The 23,384-nt window shown below is 43.7% G+C and overlaps 1 protein-coding gene across 1 annotated transcript in view; it reads right to left on the bottom strand.

Moving 5' to 3' along the window:
* Positions 1–23,384, bottom strand: part of lonp1 (lon peptidase 1, mitochondrial) — a 132,352-nt gene that overhangs the window by 71,825 nt on the left and 37,143 nt on the right. The window contains exons 13-15 of the mRNA XM_056276015.1: positions 15,060–15,147; positions 14,849–14,971; positions 13,541–13,657 (exon numbers count right to left, since the gene is read on the bottom strand). Of these exons, the coding sequence (XP_056131990.1) occupies positions 13,541–13,657; positions 14,849–14,971; positions 15,060–15,147 (328 nt within the window). The remainder of the gene's footprint in view (positions 1–13,540; positions 13,658–14,848; positions 14,972–15,059; positions 15,148–23,384) is intronic.

The following is a 23,384-nucleotide window of genomic DNA, read 5'->3' as shown; positions in this document are numbered from 1 at the left end:
AGCTACAGTCACCTCCACATGTAGTGTCACAATGAGCTACAGTCACCCTCACATGTAGTGTCACAATGCGCTACAGTCACCTGCACATGTAGCATCACAATGGGCTAGTCACCTCCACATGTAGTGTCATAATGAGCTACAGTCACCTGCACATGTAGCGTCACAATGAGCTACAGTCACCTCCACATGTAGTGTCACAATGAGCTACAGTCACCTCCACATGTAGTGTCACAATGAGCTCCAGTAACCCCCACATGTAGTGTCACAATGAGCTACAGTCACCTCCACACGTAGAGTCACAATGAGCTACAGTCACCTGCACATGTAGCGTCACAATGAGCTACAGTCACCCCCACATGTAGTGTCACAATGAGCTAGTCATCTCCACATGTAGTGTCACAGTGAGCTACAGTCACCTCCGCACGTAGTTTCACAATGAGCTACAGTCACCTCCGCATGTAGTGTCACAATGAGCTACAGTCACCTCCACATGTAGAGTCACAATGAGCTCGTCATCTCCACATGTAGCGTCACAATGAGCTACAGTCACCTCCACATATAGTGTCACAATGAGCTACAGTCATCCCCACATGTAGTGTCACAATGAGCTACAGTCACCTCCGCACGTAGTTTCACAATGAGCTACAGTCGCCTCCGCATGTAGTGTCACAATGAGCTACAGTCACCTCCACATATAGTCACAATGAGCTACAGTCATCCCCACATGTAGTGTCACAATGAGCTACAGTCACCTCCGCATATAGTGTCACAATGAGCTACAGTCAACCCCACATGTAGTGTCACAATGAGCTACAGTCATCCCCACATGTAGCGTCACAATGAGCTACAGTCTCCTCCGCGTGTAGTGTCACAATGAGCAACAGTCACCCCCGCATGTAGTGTCACAATGAGCTACAGTCAACTCGGCATATAGTGTCACAATGAGCTACAGTCACCTCTGCATGTAGTGTCACAATGAGCTAGTCACCCCCGCATGTCGTGTCACAATGAGCTACAGTCACCTCCGCATATAGTGTCACAATGAGCTACAGTCACCCCCGCATGTAGTGTCACAATGAGCTACAGTCATCCACACATGTAGTGTCACAATGAGCTACAGTCAGCCCAACATGTTGTGTCACAATGAGCTAGTCACCCTCGCATGTAGTGTCACAATGAGCTACAATCATCCACACATGTAGTGTCACGAGCTAAAGTCACCCCCGCATGTCGTGTCACAATGAGCTACAGTCACCTCCACATGTAGTGTCACAATGAGCTAGTCATCTCCACATGTAGTGTCACAATGAGCTACAGTCAGCCCCGCATGTCATGTCACAATGAGCTACAGTCACCTCCGCATATAGTGTCACAATGAGCTACAGTCATCCCCACATATAGTGTCACAATGAGCTACAGTCACCTCTGCATATAGTATCACAATGAGCTACTGTCACCTCCACATATAGTGTCACAATGAGCTACAGTCATCCCCACATGTAGTGTCACAATGAGCTACAGCCAACTCTGCATGTAGTGTCACAGTGAGCTACAGTCATCCCCACATGTCATGTCACAATGAGCTACAGTCACCCCCGCATGTCATGTCACAATCAGCTACAGTCACCGCCGCATATAGTGTCACAACGAGCTACAGTCATCCCCACATGTAGTGTCACAGTGAGCTACAGTCACCTCCGCATATAGTGTCACAATGAGCTACAGTCATCTCCACATGTAGTCTCACAATGAGCTACAGTCACCTCCACATGTAGAGTCACAATGAGCTAGTCATCTCCACATGTAGTGTCACAATGAGCTAGTCATCTCCACATGTAGTGTCACAATGAGCTACAGTCACCCCCACATGTAGTGTCACAATGAGCTACAGTCACCCCCGCATGTCATGTCACAATCAGCTACAGTCACCCCCACATGTCGTGTCACAATGAGCTACAGTCACCTCCGCATGTAGTGTCACAATGAGCTACAGTCATCCCCACATGTAGTGTCACAATGAGCTACAGTCACCTCCGCATATAGTGTCACAATGAGGTGTCACAATGAGCTACAGTCATCCCCACATGTAGTGTCACAATGAGCTATAGTCATCCCCACATGTAGCATCACAATGAGCTACAGTCACCTCCGCGTGTAGCGTCACAATGAGCTACAGTCGCCTCCGCGTGTAGCGTCACAATGAGCTACAGTTATCCCCACATGTAGTGTCACAGTGAGCTACAATCAACTCCGCATACAGTGTCACAATGAGCTACAGTCATCTCCACATATAGTGTCACAATGAGCTACAGTCAACCCCACATGTAGTGTCACAATGAGCTACAGTCATCTCCACATGTAGTGTCACAATGACCTATAGTCATCCCCACATGTAGTGTCACAATGAGCTACAGTCACCTCTGCATGTAATGTCACAATGAGCTAGTCACCTCTGCATATAGTGTCACAATGAGCTACAGTCAACTCCGCATATAGTGTCACAATGAGGTACAGTCATCCCCACATGTACTGTCACAATGAGCTACAGTCATCCCCACATGTAGTGTCACAATGAGCTATAGTCATCCCCACATGTAGTGTCACAATGAGCTACAGTCACCTCCACATGTAGTGTCACAATGAGCTACAGTCACCCTCACATGTAGTGTCACAATGCGCTACAGTCACCTGCACATGTAGCGTCACAATGGGCTACAGTCACCTCCACATGTAGTGTCATAATGAGCTACAGTCACCTGCACATGTAGCGTCACAATGAGCTACAGTCACCTCCACATGTAGTGTCACAATGAGCTACAGTCACCTCCACATGTAGTGTCACAATGAGCTCCAGTAACCCCCACATGTAGTGTCACAATGAGCTACAGTCACCTCCACACGTAGAGTCACAATGAGCTACAGTCACCTGCACATGTAGCGTCACCATGAGCTACAGTCACCCCCACATGTAGTGTCACAATGAGCTAGTCATCTCCATATGTAGTGTCACAGTGAGCTACAGTCACCTCCGCACGTAGTTTCACAATGAGCTACAGTCACCTCCGCATGTAGTGTCACAATGAGCTACAGTCACCTCCACATGTAGAGTCACAATGAGCTCGTCATCTCCACATGTAGCGTCACAATGAGCTACAGTCACCTCCACATATAGTGTCACAATGAGCTACAGTCATCCCCACATGTAGTGTCACAATGAGCTACAGTCACCTCCGCACGTAGTTTCACAATGAGCTACAGTCGCCTCCGCATGTAGTGTCACAATGAGCTACAGTCACCTCCGCATATAGTGTCACAATGAGCTACAGTCAACCCCACATGTAGTGTCACAATGAGCTACAGTCATCCCCACATGTAGCGTCACAATGAGCTACAGTCGCCTCCGCGTGTATAGTCACAATGAGCTACAGTCTCCTCCGCGTGTAGTGTCACAATGAGCAACAGTCACCCCCGCATGTAGTGTCACAATGAGCTACAGTCAACTCGGCATATAGTGTCACAATGAGCTACAGTCACCTCTGCATGTAGTGTCACAATGAGCTAGTCACCCCCGCATGTCGTGTCACAATGAGCTACAGTCACCTCCGCATATAGTGTCACAATGAGCTACAGTCGGCCCCGCATGTAGTGTCACAATGAGCTACAGTCATCCACACATGTAGTGTCACAATGAGCTACAGTCATCCCCACATGTAGTGTCACAATGAGCTACAGTCAGCCCAACATGTTGTGTCACAATGAGCTAGTCACCTTCGCATGTAGTGTCACAATGAGCTACAATCATCCACACATGTAGTGTCACGAGCTAAAGTCACCCCCGCATGTCGTGTCACAATGAGCTACAGTCACCTCCACATGTAGTGTCACAATGAGCTAGTCATCTCCACATGTAGTGTCACAATGAGCTACAGTCAGCCCCGCATGTCATGTCACAATGAGCTACAGTCACCTCCGCATATAGTGTCACAATGAGCTACAGTCATCCCCACATATAGTGTCACAATGAGCTACAGTCACCTCTGCATATAGTATCACAATGAGCTACTGTCACCTCCACATATAGTGTCACAATGAGCTACAGTCATCCCCACATGTAGTGTCACAATGAGCTACAGCCAACTCTGCATGTAGTGTCACAGTGAGCTACAGTCATCCCCACATGTCATGTCACAATGAGCTACAGTCACCCCCGCATGTCATGTCACAATCAGCTAAAGTCACCGCCGCATATAGTGTCACAACGAGTTACAGTCATCCCCACATGTAGTGTCACAGTGAGCTACAGTCACCTCCGCATATAGTGTCACAATGAGCTACAGTCATCTCCACATGTAGTCTCACAATGAGCTACAGTCACCTCCACATGTAGAGTCACAATGAGCTAGTCATCTCCACATGTAGTGTCACAATGAGCTAGTCATCTCCACATGTAGTGTCACAATGAGCTACAGTCACCTCCGCATATAGTGTCACAATGAGCTACAGTCACCCCCACATGTAGTGTCACAATGAGCTACAGTCACCCCCGCATGTCATGTCACAATCAGCTACAGTCACCCCCACATGTCGTGTCACAATGAGCTACAGTCACCTCCGCATGTAGTGTCACAATGAGCTACAGTCATCCCCACATGTAGTGTCACAATGAGCTACAGTCACCTCCGCATATAGTGTCACAATGAGCTACAGTCATCTCCACATGTAGTGTCACAATGAGCTACAGTCATCCCCACATGTAGTGTCACAATGAGCTATAGTCATCCCCACATGTAGCATCACAATGAGCTACAGTCACCTCCGCGTGTAGCGTCACAATGAGCTACAGTCGCCTCCGCGTGTATCGTCACAATGAGCTACAGTTATCCCCACATGTAGTGTCACAGTGAGCTACAATCAACTCCGCATATAGTGTCACAATGAGCTACAGTCATCTCCACATATAGTGTCACAATGAGCTACAGTCATCCCCACATGTAGGGTCACAATGAGCTATAGTCATCCCCACATGTAGTGTCACAATGAGCTACAGTCACCTCTGCATGTAATGTCACAATGAGCTAGTCACCTCTGCATATAGTGTCACAATGAGCTACAGTCAACTCCGCATATAGTGTCACAATGAGGTACAGTCACCCCCGCAATTACTGTCACAATAAGCTACAGTCACCTCCACATGTAGTGTCACAATGAGCTACAGTCACCTCCGCATATAGTGTCACAATGAGCTACAGCCACCTCCACATGTAGTGTCACAATGAGCTAGTCACCTCCACATGTAGAGTCACAATGAGCTACAGTCACCTCCGCACGTAGTTTCACAATGAGCTACAGTCACCTCCGCATGTAGTGTCACAATGAGCTACAGTCACCTCCACATATAGTGTCACAATGAGCTACAGTCATCCCCACATGTAGTGTCACAATGAGCTACAGTCACCTCCGCACGTAGTTTCACAATGAGCGACAGTCACCTCCGCATGTAGTGTCTCAATGAGCTACAGTCACCTCCACATATAGTGTCACAATGAGCTACAGTCATCCCCACATGCAGTGTCACAATGAGCTACAGTCGCCTCCGCATATAGTGTCACAATGAGCTACAGTCACCCCCACATGTAGTGTCACAATGAGCTATAGTCATCCCCACATGTAGCATCACAATGAGCTACAGTCGCCTCCGCGTGTAGCGTCACAACGAGCTACAGTCGCCTCCGCGTGTAGAGTCACAATGAGCTACAGTCGCCTCCGCGTGTAGTGTCACAATGAGCTACAGTCACCTCTGCATGTAGTTTCACAATGAGCTAGTCACCCCCGCATGTCGTGTCACAATGAGCTACAGTCACCTCCGCATATAGTGTCACAATGAGCTACAGTCACCCCCACATGTAGTGTCACAATGAGCTACAGTCAGCCCAACATGTAGTGTCACAATGAGCTACAGTCACCCCCGCATGTAGTGTCACAATGAGCTAGTCATCCACACATGTAGTGTCACAATGAGCTACAGTCATCCCCACATGTCATGTCACAATGAGCTACAGTCATCCCCACGTCATGTCACAATGAGCTACAGTCACCCCCGCATGTCATGTCACAATCAGCTACAGTCACCGCCGCATATAGTGTCACAACGAGCTACAGTCATCCCCACATGTAGTGTCACAGTGAGCTACAGTCACCTCCGCATATAGTGTCACAATGAGCTACAGTCATCTCCACATGTAGTCTCACAATGAGCTACAGTCACCTCCACATGTAGTCACAATGAGCTAGTCATCTCCACATGTAGTGTCACAATGAGCTAGTCATCTCCACATGTAGTGTCACAATGAGCTACAGTCACCTCCGCATATAGTGTCACAATGAGCTACAGTCACCCCCACATGTAGTGTCACAATGAGCTACAGTCACCTCCGCATGTAGTGTCACAATGAGCTACAGTCACCCCCGCGTGTCATGTCACAATCAGCTACAGTCACCCCCACATGTCGTGTCACAATGAGCTACAGTCACCTCCGCATATAGTGTCACAATGAGCTACAGTCATTTCCACATGTAGCGTCACAATGAGCTACAGTCATCCCCACATGTAGTGTCACAATGAGCTATAGTCATCCCCACATGTAGCATCACAATGAGCTACAGTCACCTCCGCGTGTAGCGTCACAATGAGCTACAGTCGCCTCCGCGTGTAGCGTCACAATGAGCTACAGTTATCCCCACATGTAGTGTCACAGTGAGCTACAATCACCTCCGCATATAGTGTCACAATGAGCTATAGTCATCTCCACATGTAGAGTCACAATGAGCTCGTCATCTCCACATGTAGCGTCACAATGAGCTACAGTCACCTCCACATATAGTGTCACAATGAGCTATAGTCATCCCCACATGTAGTGTCACAATGAGCTACAGTCACCTCCGCACGTAGTTTCACAATGAGCTACAGTCGCCTCCGCATGTAGTGTGACAATGAGCTACAGTCACCTCCACATATAGTCACAATGAGCTACAGTCATCCCCACATGTAGTGTCACAATGAGCTACAGTCACCTCCGCATATAGTGTCACAATGAGCTACAGTCAACCCCACATGTAGTGTCACAATGAGCTACAGTCATCCCCGCAAGTACTGTCACAATAAGCTACAGTCACCTCCACATGTAGTGTCACAATGAGCTACAGTCACCTCTGCATATAGTGTCACAATGAGCTACAGCCACCTCCACATGTAGTGTCACAATGAGCTAGTCACCTCCACATGTAGGGTCACAATGAGCTACAGTCACCTCCGCACGTAGTTTCACAATGAGCTACAGTCACCTCCGCATGTAGTGTCACAATGAGCTACAGTCACCTCCACATATAGTGTCACAATGAGCTACAGTCATCCCCACATGTAGTGTCACAATGAGCTACAGTCACCTCCGCACGTAGTTTCACAATGAGCTACAGTCACCTCCGCATGTAGTGTCACAATGAGCTACAGTCACCTCCACATATAGTGTCACAATGAGCTACAGTCATCCCCACATGCAGTGTCACAATGAGCTACAGTCGCCTCCGCATATAGTGTCACAATGAGCTACAGTCACCCCCACATGTAGTGTCACAATGAGCTACAGTCATCCCCACATGTAGCATCACAATGAGCTACAGTCGCCTCCGCGTGTAGCGTCACAATGAGCTACAGTCGCCTCCGCGTGTAGAGTCACAATGAGCTACAGTCGCCTCCGCATGTAGTGTCACAATGAGCAACAGTCACCCCCGCATGTAGTGTCACAATGAGCTACAGTCACCTCGGCATATAGTGTCACAATGAGCTACAGTCACCCCCGCATGTAGTGTCACAATGAGCTACAGTCATCCACACATGTAGTGTCACAATGAGCTACAGTCATCCACACATGTAGTGTCACAATGAGCTACAGTCATCCCCACATGTAGTGTCACAATGAGCTACAGTCAGCCCAACATGTTGTGTCACAATGAGCTAGTCACCCTCGCATGTAGTGTCACAATGAGCTACAGTCACCTCCGCATGTAGTGTCACAATGAGCTACAGTCATCCCCACATGTAGTGTCACAATGAGCTACAGTCACCTCCGCATATAGTGTCACAATGAGCTACAGTCATCTCCACATGTAGTGTCACAATGAGCTACAGTCATCCCCACATGTAGTGTCACAATGAGCTATAGTCATCCCCACATGTAGCATCACAATGAGCTACAGTCGCCTCCGCGTGTAGCGTCACAATGAGCTACAGTCGCCTCCGCGTGTAGCGTCACAATGAGCTACAGTTATCCCCACATGTAGTGTCACAGTGAGCTACAGTCACCGCCGCATATAGTGTCACAATGAGCTACAGTCATCCCTACATGTAGTGTCACAGTGAGCTACAGTCACCTCCGCATATAGTGTCACAATGAGCTACAGTCATCTCCACATATAGTGTCACAATGAGCTACAGTCATCCCCACATGGTGTCACAATGAGCTACAGTCATCCACACATGTAGTGTCACAATGAGCTACAGTCATCCCCACATGTAGTGTCACAATGAGCTATAGTCATGCCCACATGTAGCATCACAATGAGCTACAGTCGCCTCCGCGTGTAGCGTCACAATGAGCTACAGTCGCCTCCGCGTGTAGAGTCACAATGAGCTACAGTCACCTCCGCATATAGTGTCACAATGAGCTACAGTCACCTCCGCATATAGTGTCACAATGAGCTACAGTCATCCCCACATGTAGTGTCACAATGAGCTACAGTCACCTCTGCATGTAGTGTCGCAATGAGCTAGTCACCCCCGCATGTCGTGTCACAATGAGCTACAGTCACCTCCGCATATAGTGTCACAATGAGCTACAGTCACCCCCACATGTAGTGTCACAATGAGCTACAGTCACCTCCGCGTGTAGTGTCACAATGAGCTACAGTCGCCTCCACGTGTAGCATCACAATAAGCTGGAGTCTGAAACTGCCTGTACACCTGCTGGCACAATGCCAGCTCTCTAATCTGATTTGTTCGCAGACGACTTCGTGTCTCGTCCATCTGAGTCATTCATGAATAAATGTCTCGTTTGTTCACGAATGTAAACACCTGAACCAAACACAGTGTAAAGATTTCCCGAAGCTGACAAACGTTGTGTTTTCTCCAGAGCTGAAGATATCACAACCCTACTTCTGCTTCCCCTCATCAGTTACACATGATGACTGTGTTGATGCTCAATGACCGACATATCATATAAGAATAAAGACATATCATATGAGAAGAATAAAGACATATCATACGAGAATAAAGACATAATATGAGAAGAATAAAGACATATCATATGAGAAGAATAAAGACATATCATATGAGAAGAATAAAGACATCTCATGAGAAGAACAAAGACATAATATGAGAAGAATAAAGACATCATATGAGAAGAATAAAGACATATCATATGAGAAGAATAAAGACATAATATGAGAAGAATAAAGACATATGAGAAAAGACACATATGAGAAGAATAAAGACATATCATAGGAGAAGAATAAAGACATATCATATGAAAAGAACAGACATAATATGAGAAGAATAAAGACATATCATATGAGAAGAATAAAGACATCATATGAGAAGAATAAAGACATATCATATGAGAAGAATAAAGACATATATGAGAAGAATAAAGTCATCATATGAGAAGAATAGACATAATATGAGAAGAATAAAGACATATCATATGAGAAAAATAAAGACATCATATGAGAAGAATAAAGACATATCATATGAGAAGAATAAAGGATTTTTCTCATAATTGACTCAAATGACTTGAGTCAGTCAAATGAACAATTTTGACCACTGTACCTGTTTCAGCAGCCCTATTATAAGTACTGTAAATACCTCTGTGGACTTCACCATATGTAGTTTTTATTTAGATGGTGTTACAGAGGTGTTTATGCATTTTTGTGCTATCTTCTGAAGCAGCAGTTTGGATTTGTTAAAGACAAGTCCTGAAGGGCGCCCGGGTAGTGTAGCGGTCTATTCCGTTGCCTACCAACACGGGGATCGTCGATTCGAATCCCCATGTTACCTCTAGCTTGGTCGGGCATCCCTACAGACACAATCGGTTGTGTCTGCAGGTGGGAAGCCGGATGTGGGTATGTGTCCTGGTTGCTGCACTGGCACCTCCTTTGGTCAGTCGGGGCACCTGTTCAGGGGGAAGGGGAAACTGGGGGGAATAGCGTGATCCTCCCATGCGCTACGTCCCCCTGGTGAAACTCCTCACTGTCAGGTGGAAAGCAGCTGGTGACTCCACATGTATCGGAGGAGGCATGTGGTAGTCTGCAGCTCTCCTCAGATCAGCAGAGGGAGTGGAGCAGCGACTGGGATGGCTTGGAAGAGTGGGGTAATTGGCCAAAGACAATTGTGGAGAAAACGGGGGGAAATAAAAAAAAAAAGATACAGTCCTGGAGAAAATAGTTTTTGTTTAACTTACTGACAATGATACCACTTTACAATAAGACTACTCTTATAAAGGATTTATAATTGTTTATAATTAGTTTATTAATTATGTTGTAAACAATTTTAAGCATTAACAAACAATTATAAAATAGTTGTAACAGTTTTCATACATGACTGCGGGTTCACTATTTGGCAAGCTGAAGTTACTACTGCACTTTTTATCTCTTCTCAGCTCTTGCTAGTTGCTAGCATAGCTTGCTAGTTGCTAGCTAAGTAACCAATGATATCTGACGCTTAGCAGCACAGATAAATGTGGGCTCACTATTTGGCAAGCAACAAGTCACAGTTGCCTTTTATCTAATGTGCTAAAACTGCTTATTAAGCTTTTACAACCTATAAATTAGTTATAAATCATACATAAACTCTTCATAAGGGTCGTCTTACTGTAAAGTGCTACCTTGACAACATTAGTCAGCTTGGTAATTGTACTAGTGTTTCTGCAATCCCAATCCCCCAGATTAAATTGACATGGAACAGTCCCATGTGCTTCCATACACCAGCTATTCAGGCACAAACTCTGCTCGCTTTGCAAAAATGTTTTTGCCCAATTATCCTCTGTAAAGTCAAACTAGCCACTGTGAAAGTGGTGAACACCACACCTTTTAATGACATGCCGCTAACCGGCCTACATCTTCAATTGACTGCCTTTGTGTCTGAATCATTGACGCCGTTTCTACCTGGCATTAACATGCGTCTTGGGTGATCTGACCACAAGTGGACAGCTCTAACTAGTCAGTTCACACCTGGCATTAGAACACGTCTCCACATGCGTCTGGAGTGACGACTTGTGATCACATCTGACTTCCCCACTCTCTATATGCAGATAAACATGTACATCACTGAGGTAGGGGCGTGGCCTAGCCTCGGCTGCGGGCGGAGAGAGGGGGGCGTGGCTCGGGGGAGAGCAGTGCACTGGCCTGTGCGAGTGAGTGACTCAAATACATTACTAAATAAAGCCTATGGTAACCGCCTATAACCATGTTGCCTTCATTTTGAACCCTCCCTATGGGGCATGTCAAACTTTTCTTTTATTTCCAGTCCACTGTAACGTAAAGCACAACAGGTTTTACAAAGCGCTGTGTAAATAAACGTTGTTATTCTGATGATGAAGATCTGTATGACAGCCTTCAGACCCCTGACCCCCAGATAGCAGCTACGTTTGGGCCTAATCTGGGGCACTTTTGGTACTTATGGCTCAGTTACTGCACTGGCAACTGTTGTTTGGGCCAGATGTGGCCCAAATGTCATAAACCGGGCCTGACTTGGGGTACGGCAAGTGTTGTGTGGGCCAGACATGGCCCTAACGTAATGAACTGGGCTTACAGCATATACTATGTGGGCCAGATGTGGCCCAAATTTAATGAGCCAGGCTTGACTTTAGTTAAGGCACATGCTGTGTGGGCCAGAAGAGGCCCAAATGTCATGAGTCGGGTCTGACTTGGGTTACGGCAAGTGTTGTGTGGGTCAGATGAGGCCCAAATGCGGGCCAGGAGAGAACTCCAGATGTGGGCCATATAAGGTGGACATGTGGCTGAGTTGAGGCAGCCACACTCACCCTGACTCAACGCTGTCATTCAAGGCCAAATGTGGGCTGTAAGATAACTGCAGATGTGGGCCAAAGATTCTTTGCTATCTGGGCCTGATATATCACATTTAAGAAATAGTCTATTGTGGGTAAACAGTTTCACATCATTACAATGGCATGGACGCATCAAATGCATGTGGCGCCAGATGGACAAACTCTGATGAGGAAAATGAAGTAAGTGAATGAGCAGCATCAGGCTCTGATTGTTTACCTTCTTTCGTTCTGTGCTGAAAATACGCAGCAAAAGCTCAAACTCACTCTCAAAACTCATTATGTGGGAAAATATAAATGTCTGAACACTAGAGTTTGTAATTCTCAACCCAAACCCCGTCAGGCTCAACCTGATCACGTGGGCTCAGGCTGAGATTACGTAGTTATTCCAATGGATGTGAGAGGGTTGGGTCTGCGCTGCAGTGGATAAATGAACTTGAACCTGAAGTTGAACTTGAATGTGCAAGCGGGCGGGGGATCTTCCACAGTTGTGGGTCTGCTGTGCGTCAGAAATTACAGATGAGGTAAAAAAAAAAATTAAAAAAAAAAAAAACCCGTAAACCCAGAGGAGACTGGTGTCAGACTGGTCCTTCAACGTGGCCTGGGACACATGGGTTTACACTTCAAATGTGATGTGAACAAATGTGTTCCAAGCCACCTCCGAATGTGACCTGAGCGATCCAATCTCAAGACGCATCGAGAATGCATTGGGTTTCTTCACACCTGTACTTACTGCTGTCCACCTGTGATGGGATTACCCAAGACGCATGGTAATGCTAGGTTATGAACAGCCTGACTGACTGGATATGTAAGTGGACAACAACATTTACTCTCATTGGTATGAAGTCAAAATAGCACCACCTGGTCGCTGCCATGTTGCTCACGTGTGCACAGCAGAGGACAACTATAACCAGAGACTGCACAACACAGACGGGAGGTGCAGCAGCATGTCCACTCCACGTGCCCCTCATGGTGAAGCATGAGCTTAGTGAGTGACGTGCCTGCAGCTCACTGCTGCCACGAGCACAGCTGTCACTCAGCACTTCAGGTCACGTCACACACTTTTATATAATCACATAACTTCTACAAAACACAGTGATCCAAAAGATAAACATTAAAATAAATAAATCTAAAAAGGTATAAAAATTGGGTGTGTATTTCGGTATTTTAGCTTGGTCCATTAACTTCCATGGCAGCAGGTTGAGGGAAAAGTTGTGCAGGAAGTGGAGAAGAAAGCAGCAGAGATATTTTGGCTTCACTTTCCAGCCCAGCTCGTACCTCCTTGGTCTGAATTTGTTGTGGAAGTTTAACAGCTACAGAATTAAAGCTCGCAGTGTGCCGTTCCTGTAGTTCCACTCCTGTGTTTATAGTATATTTATAGTATATGTAGTATATTCAAATGGGGCTGAATGAGATTTTGATCTTACCTCAGCGATGGCCAGTTTTTCCTGGGCAACATATCCAGACACATTAATCATCTCCATCCTGTCCCGGAGAGGCTCTGGGATGGTGTCAACCACGTTGGCTGTGCAGATAAACAGCACCTGAATGGACCAGGTGGGGTGGGGCATTGAAATTAAAGAATTGCAGATGTGTCATTCCTGCTGGGATAAAAGAACTACAAAGGTCAATAATAATGAGGTGCATTTTACAGGTAGGTCTGTCTTAGTCTCAAACCCTATCCTCAATCAGCGTGACAGCACTGTGTAAAAAGGCAATTTGATGTAATCACTTTTAATTAGCTGAAGGATAATTTTCCTGCCACTGGAGTCTGTTTAAAGAGCAACTAAACCCTATATCACTTTAGTGAATTTGCGACCGTCTCAAGGTGAAAGACCATCTGTAAGTGTTGCGCTGCTCTTCAGACCAAGTGATGTAAGCACAGCAGGACAAACACAGCTGAGGGTAATAAAATCAATGCTGCGCCTGAAAGAAGGTTGAATCAGTTCATCTGGACACAACGTTTATTGACAGATGTGTTTCATCACTCATCTAATGCCCCTTTTCCACTACATGGTACCGGCTCCACTCGACTCGCCCTTTTTTCGTGTTCCATTACTGGAAAGTACCGGCATTTTGGTAACTGTTACCCCACTTTTCTGGTACCACCTTTGTCGAGGTTCCAAAAAAAACTGGAGCGGGTACCAAAGTCAATGCAGACCTCTGATTGGTCAGAGAAACGCGTCACTGCGTCATCAATGCACGCATGGGATATCAGCTGGCATTTTTAAATACTGAAGCGCAGTTATCTTAAAAGCACATTTTGAAATTGAAAACCAGGCATTGCTATGATGACCAGCTACACCGAAGGGGTACTGTTATGGTAATGGAAAACAACATAGAAGCGAGTCGAGTCGAGCCGGTACCATGTAATGGAAAAGGGGCATAAGTGACCTCTTCAGAGGTCACTTTCAGTAGATGATGATGAAATGTATCTGCCAGTAAACGTTGTGTCCAGATGAACTGATTCACCTTCTGTGAGTTTCTTACCTGGATTATTGAGCATGCATCAAGACAATGATGGGTCTGTTTGATTTAGATGTGGTATGGAGCACATCTAAATCAAACAGATCCATCATTGATTTCATTAGCTGCAGCTGTGTTTGTCCTGCTATGCATACATCACTTGGTCTGAAGAGCAGCCCAACACTTACAGATGGTCTTCAACTCAGCATACACATGTACATATCAACCCATGCCCCATTCCACCCCCATGAACAAACACACACTACTACCTTTGATAGGTCTACGGGTACGTCTAGGTAGTGGTCAAGGAAGTTGGCGTTCTGTTCAGGGTCCAGAAGTTCTAACAGTGCTGAGGAGGGGTCCCCCTGGTAACCACGGCCTATCTTATCCACCTGGCAGGGGGTTAGCAAGGAACATTAATACTTCTCTTGCAATGACAATATTTTAAAATTAATGTAGTACTGACAACTCAACACACACCTCATCTATAAGCACAAGTGGGTTCTCCGTCTTTGTTTTCTTCAGACACTGGATGATCTTCCCGGGCATTGCTCCTACGTAGGTCCTCCTACACACACACACACACACACACACACAAACATATAGACGTGTTCCCTTGTTTACATGCACCAAATGTGTGTGTGCAGATTGTGAGGCAAAAAGGGGCCACGAGTCTTGTGTTTGTTAACATTACTACGTTCACTTTGAAGAGATCTTCACTGAGAAATTGATTTAAAATGAAATGCCTCACAGTTGTTGTGCTGTCAGATGTACAAATGGTAAAGATGGTAAAAACAAGCATGGGCATTTTCATCGCATGCCGAAAGGGAAAACTCCAGTCGAGCTATAAGCTGATGATCACACTCAAACGCCTCCTTTAGAGGCCTGCTCGGCTGCTGTGAAACAATGAACGTCACTAAATTTCCTGCTTTTATTTATTTACCCCCCCCCCCTTGTATCTGGCCAGTTACCCCACTCTTCCGAGCCGTCGCGGTCACTGCTCCACCCCTTTTGCTGATGCAGGGAGGGCTGCAGACTACCACATGCCTCCTCACATACATGTGGAGTCACCTGATGGTGAGGAGTTTCACCAGGGGGACGTAGCACGTGGGATGATCACGTTATTTTCCCCAGTTCCCCCTCCCCCCAGACGACCAGAGGAGGCGCTAGAGCAGCAACCAGGACACATACCCACATCTGGCTTCCCACCCACAGACACAGCCAATTGTGTCTGTAGGGACACCCGACCAAGCCAGAGGTAGTTCATCCATCCATTATCCAAGCCACTTATCCTGCTCTCAGGGTCAAGGGGATGCTGGAGCCTATCCCAGCAGTCACTGGGCGGCAGGCGGGAAGATACCCTGGACAGGCCGCCAGGCCATCACAGGGCCCACACCCACACACACACACACCAATGTGGCTCTCAGAAAAGTTCTCTTCACCTCCAAGTTAAGGAACACAGCTACAGCACTTCAGACACATGTCGTGAGCCATCGGTGAATAAATCTTATGTTATTGGTCAGTCAGTTTTTAATGACATCTGAAAAATGCAGAAATTGATCTGGGTCGGACTGAAAAAATTATGCATTGTTGTAATATGAGTTTCAGACAGCGTGTGCAGACATTTGTAGAGAGGCATACGTCTGTTTTAAAATCCCATCATGCATTTCTATGTACAGAAATAGCAGACTTGATGTGAAGAGGCCTTTAGAAAGAGACTGTTACACAATCAGCTGGCTGGGATGATCTGTTAACACCTATATGTCAACACATATAGGTGTTAACAGATCATCCCAGCCATTATGAGCTATATCAAGATTAAAATGGGCTGTGCTTTGGATTCTATGCACTTGAACCTACCCTAACAACCACGTAGTAACCATCTAACAACCACGTAGTAACCATCTAGCAGCCACGTAGAAACCACCTAGCAACCACGTAGTAACCATCTAGCAACCACATAGTAACCATCTAACAACCACATAGAAAACATCTAGCAACCACATAGTAACCATCTAGCAACCACACACTAGTAACCATCTAACAACCACATAGTAACCATCTAACAACCACATAGAAACCATCTAGCAATCACATAGAAACCATCTAGCAACCACGTAGTAACCATCTAACAACCACGTAGTAACCATCTAACAACCACATAGAAACCATCTAGCAACCACATAGTAACCATCTAGCAACCACACACTAGTAACCATCTAACAACCACATAGTAACCATCTAACATCCACATAGAAACCATCTAGCAATCACATAGTAACCACCTAGCAACCACATAGTAACCATCTAGCAACCACGTAGTAACCATCTAACAACCACATAGAAACCATTTAGCAACCACATAGTAACCATTTAGCAACCACATAGTAACCATCTAGCAACCACACAATAGTTACCATCTAACAACCACATAGAAACCATCTGTCCCTAACCCTAACCCTAACCCTGTCCCCAGCTGTCTTTACACATTGGATATTATAAAGCATCCCCAGCTGTCTTTACAGACTGGATATTATAAACCATCCCCAGCTGTCTTTACAGACTGGATATTATAAAGCATACTCAGCTGTCTTTACACACTGGATATCATAAAGCATCCCCAGCTGTCTTAACAGACTGGATATTATAAAGCATCCCCAGCTGTCTTTACACACTGGATATTATAAACCAGTCCACAGCTGTCTTTACAGACTGGATGTTATAAACCATCCCCAGCTGTCTTTACAGACTGGATATTATAAAGCATCCCCAGCTGTCTTTACACACTGGATATTATAAACCAGTCCACAGCTGTCTTTACACACTGGATGTTATAAACCATCCCCAGCTGTCTTTACAGACTGGATATTATAAACCAGTCCCCAGCTGTCTTTACACACTGGATATTATAAACCAGTCCCCAGCTGTCTTTACACACTGGATATTACAAACCAGTCCCTAGCGGTCTTTACAGACTGGATATTATAAAGCATCCCCAGCTGTCTTTACAGACTGGATATTATAAACCTGTCCCCAGCTGTCTTTACACACTGGATATTATAAAGCATCCCCAGCTGTCTTTACACACTGGATAATATAAACCAGTCCCCAGCTGTCTTTACAGACTGGATGTTATAAACCATCCCCAGCTGTCTTTACAGACTGGATATTATAAACCATCCCCAGCTGTCTTTACACACTGGATATTATAAACCTGTCCCCAGCTGTCTTTACACACTGGATATTATAAACCAGTCCCCAGCTGTCTTTACACACTGGATATTATAAAGCATCCCCAGCTGTCTTTACACACTGGATAATATAAACCAGTCCCCAGCTGTCTTTACAGACTGGATGTTATAAACCATCCCCAGATGTCTTTACAGACTGGATATTATAAACCATCCCCAGCTGTCTTTTATATCTTTTGTTTTATTTTTTAACCCCCCCCCTTTTTTCTCCCCAATTGTACCCGTCCAATTACCCCACTCTTCCGAGCCGTCCCGGTCTCTGCTGCACCCCCTCTGCCGATCATGTGAAGTCACCAGCTGCTTCTTTTCACCTGACAGTGAGGAGTTTCACCAGGGGGACATAGCACATGGGAAGATCACGCTATTCACCCCAGTTCCCCCTCCCACCCCGAACAGGCGCCCCGACTGACCAGAGGAGGTGCTAGTGCAGCGACCAGGACACATACCCCACGTCCGGCTTCTCAACCACACACATGGCCAATTGTGTCTGTAGGGACGCCCGACCAAGCCAGAGGTAACGCGGGGATTCGAACCGGCAATCCCCGTGTTGGTAGGAAACAGAATAGACCACTACGCCACCCGGATGCCCATCTTTCAAAATCTTAACAGTCTGTACTGCATTTGGACAATCTGCATCTGGCCACCCACCCTAGTTAAAAATTAATTTAGGGTAAAAATCAAAGGAGAAAGCACAAATCTTTGTCCACTTAAAAATATACATTACTGCAGTTGTCCAGGTAAAAATACACGTTACTGCAGTTGTCCAGGTAAGAATACACATTACTGCAGTTGTCTAGGTAAAAATATACATTACTGCAGTTGTCCAGGTAAAAATACACGTTACTGCAGTTGTCTAGGTAAAAATATATGTTACTGCAGTTGTCCAGGTAAAAATATACGTTACTGCAGTTGTCTAGGTATAAATATACATTACTGCAGTTGTCCAGGTAAAAATATACGTTACTGCTTTGTGTCAATGCAGTTGTTCACTGCTGACCGGGGTTCGCGCCCCGGTCTCGTCAGATCCGACTATGGCTGGACTCGATGAAGCAGCAATAATTGGCAACGCTGTCTTTGGGAGGGGGGCGGAGTCGACTTGTGTTTGTCACATGAATGCGTCTCTGTGTGTGTCGGAAAAAGCAGTGGTTTGGCCTGGAGACATCTTGTCACGGAAGTGGCGAGGCGTCTCCTTCGAGAATGCCGGCCGGGGAGATGCAGTTGGCGAACGCATGCAGTACGACGGTGGGTGTTTGAACTAAAATAGGGATCGATTGGCCAATAAATTGGGAGAAAAAGGGAAAAATCTGATATAAATGTAAAAAATATATACATTACTGCAGTTGTCCAGGTAAAAATATACATTACTGCAGTTGTCCAGGTAAAAATACACGTTACTGCAGTTGTCCAGGTAAAAATATACATTACTGCAGTTGTCCAGGTAAAAATATACGTTACTGCAGTTGTCCAGGTAAAAATATACGTTACTTCAGTTGTCCAGGTAAAAATATACATTACTGCAGTTGTCCAGGTAAAATTATACGTTACTGCAGTTGTCCAGGTAAAAATATACGTTACTGCAGTTGCTCAGGTAACAATACACATTACTGCAGTTGTCCTGGTAAAAATATACGTTACTGCAGTTGTTCAGGTAACAATATACATTACTGCAGTTGTCCAGGTAAAAATATACACAACAGTCATCGTACACAAGAGGACAAATGTGGACAGATGAGGGGACATGACTAATTTTCAGAAAACCCCGCTTTTAATTTTTCAAAATGTCCTGAGTCTGGTACTGGTAACATCACACCACAAACAAACCACACCCCAGTTCACCCGGAGGCGGACAGAGACCCACCTTTTCAAGCAGTCTCGGTGCGATTGTTAGGTCTGCACCCGAGTTCAAACGACATCTTTCACACCTGCCCCAACGAACCACATTCAACAGGCAAATGTACCAGAGTTCATTTTAACACAACGAACATGTCTAATCTTACTACGTCTTCATCAGAGAAGACAAACATGTCTAATCTTACTACGTCTTCATCACAGAAGACAAACATGTCTAATCTTACTACGTCTTCATCACACAAGACAAACATGCCTAATCTTACTACGTCTTCATCACAGAAGACACACATGTCTAATCTTACTACGTCTTCATCACAGAAGACAAACATGTCTAATCTTACGTCTTCATCACAGAAGACAAACATGTCTAATCTTACTACGTCTTCATCACAGCAGACACACATGTCTAATCTTACTACGTCTTCATCACAGAAGACACACATGTCTAATCTTACTATGTCTTCATCACAGAAGACAAACATGTCTAATCTTACTATGTCTTCATCGCAGAAGACACGTCTAATCTTACTACTTCTTCATCACAGAAGACAAACATGTCTAATCTTACTATGTCTTCATCACAGAAGACAAACATGTCTAATCTTACTACATCTTCATCACAGAAGACACACGTCTAATCTTACTACGTCTTCATCACAGAAGACAAACATGTTTAATCTTACTACGTCTTCATCACAGAAGACACACATGTCTAATCTTACTATGTCTTCATCACAGAAGACAAACATGTCTAATCTTATTACGTCTTCATCCCAGAAGACAAACATTTTGAATCTTACTACATCTTCATCACAGAAGACACAAACATGTTTAATCTTACTACGTCTTCATTACAGAACACGTTTAATCTTACTATGTCTTCATTACAGAAGAAACATGTTTAATCTTACTATGTCTTCATTACAGAAGACAAACATGTTTAATCTTACTATGTCTTCATTACAGAAGAAACATGTTTAATCTTACTACGTCTTCATCACAGAAGACAAACCAAACATGTTTAATCTTACTATGTCTTCATTACAGAAGACAAACATGTTTAATCGTACTACGTCTTCATTACAGAACATACGTTTAATCTTACTATGTCTTCATTACAGAAGACACATGTTTAATGTTACTATGTCTTCATTACAGAAGACAAACATGTTTAATCTTACTACGTCTTCATTACAGAACACACGTTTAATCTTACTATGTCTTCATTACAGAAGACACATGTTTAATCTTACTATGTCTTCATTACAGAAGACAACCATGTTTAATCTTACTATGTCTTCATTACAGAAGACAAACATGTTTAATCTTACTAGTCTTCATTACAGAAGAAACATATTTAATCTTACCACGTCTTCATCACAGAAGACACAAATGTCTAATCTTACTACGTCTTCATCACAGAAGACACATATGTTTAATCTTACTATGTCTTCATTACAGAAGACGAACATGTTTAATCTTACTAAATCTTCATCACAGAAGACAAACATGTTTAATCTTACTACGTCTTCATTACTGAAGACAAACATGTTTAACCTTACGTCTTCATTGCAGAAGACAAACATGTTTAATCTTACTATGTCTTCATTACAGAGGACATACATGTTTAATGTTACTATGTCTTCATTACAGAAGAAACATGTTTAATCTTACTACGTCTTCATCACAGAAGACACAAATGTCTTATCTTACTACGTCTTCATTACAGAAGACACACGTTTAACCTTACTATGTCTTCATTACAGAAAACAAACATGTTTAATCTTACTATGTCTTCATTACAGAAGAAACACGTCTAATCTTACTACGTCTTCATCACAGAAGACAGACATGTCTAATCTTACTACGTCTTCATCACAGAAGACAAACATGTCTAATCTTATTACGTCTTCATCCCAGAAGACTCACGTCTAATCTTACTACATCTTCATCACAGAAGACAAACATTTTGAATCTTACTACGTCGTCATCACAGAAGACACAAACATGTTTAATCTTACTACGTCTTCATTACAGAACACGTGTAATCTTACTATGTCTTAGAAGACAAACATGTTTAATCTTACTATGTTTTCATTACAGAAAAAACATGTTTAATCTTACTACGTCTTCATTACAGAAGAAACATGTTTGATCTTACTATGTCTTCATTACAGAAGACAAACATGTTTAATCTGATTATGTCTTCATTACAGAACACACGTTTAATCTTACTATGTCTTCATTACAGAAGAAACATGTTTAATCTTACTATGTCTTCATTACAGAAGACAAACATGTTTAATGTTACTATGTCTTCATTACAGAAGAAACATGTTTAATCTTACTATGTATTCATTACAGAAGAAACATGTTTAATCTTACTATGGCTTCATTACAGAACACACGTTTAATCTTACTATGTCTTCATTACAGAAGAAACATGTTTAATCTTACTATGTCTTCATTACAGAAGACAAACATGTTTAATGTTACTATGTCTTCATTACAGAAGAAACATGTTTAATCTTACTACGTCTTCATCACAGAAGACACAAATGTCTAATCTTACTACGTCTTCATTACAGAAGACACACATGTTTAATCTTACTGTCTTCATTACAGAAGACGAACATGTTTAATTTTACTAAATCTTCATCACAGAAGACAAACATGTTTAATCTTACTACGTCTTCATTACAGAAGACAAACATGTTTAATCTTACTACGTCTTCATTACTGAAGACAAACATGTTTAATCTTACTAGTCTTCATTACAGAAGAAACATATTTAATCTTACCACGTCTTCATCACAGAAGACACAAATGTCTAATCTTACTACGTCTTCATCACAGAAGACACATATGTTTAATCTTACTATGTCTTCATTACAGAAGACGAACATGTTTAATCTTACTAAATCTTCATCACAGAAGACAAACATGTTTAATCTTACTACGTCTTCATTACTGAAGACAAACATGTTTAATCTTACGTCTTCATTGCAGAAGACAAACATGTTTAATCTTACTATGTCTTCATTACAGAGGACATACATGTTTAATGTTACTATGTCTTCATTACAGAAGAAACATGTTTAATCTTACTACGTCTTCATCACAGAAGACACAAATGTCTTATCTTACTACGTCTTCATTACAGAGGACACACGTTTAACCTTACTATGTCTTCATTACAGAAAACAAACATGTTTAATCTTACTACGTCTTCATTACAGAAGAAACATGTCTAATCTTACTACGTCTTCATCACAGAAGACACAAATGTCTAATGTTACTACGTCTTCATTACAGAAGACACATATGTTTAATCTTACTATGTCTTCATTACAGAAGACGAACACGTTTAATCTTACTAAATCTTCATCACAGAAGACAAACATGTTTAATCTTACTACGTCTTCATTACTGAAGACAAAAATGTTTAATCTTATGTCTTCATTACAGAAGACAAACATGTTTAATCTTACTACATCTTCATTACTGAAGACAGACATGTTTAATCTTACGTCTTCATTACAGAAGACAAACATGTTTAATCTTACTACGTCTTCATCACAGAAGACAAACATGTCTAATCTTACTACGTCTTCATCACAGAAGACAAACATGTCTAATCTTACTACGTCTTCATCACAGAAGATACACGTCTAATCTTACTACGTCTTCATCACAGAAGACA

Source organism: Lampris incognitus, chromosome 3 (assembly GCF_029633865.1).
Source record: "Lampris incognitus isolate fLamInc1 chromosome 3, fLamInc1.hap2, whole genome shotgun sequence".
NCBI classification, from domain to species: Eukaryota; Metazoa; Chordata; class Actinopteri; order Lampriformes; family Lampridae; genus Lampris; species Lampris incognitus.
Note: the sequence above shows the minus strand (reverse complement) of the source record. Positions and strands in the feature narration are given on the sequence as shown.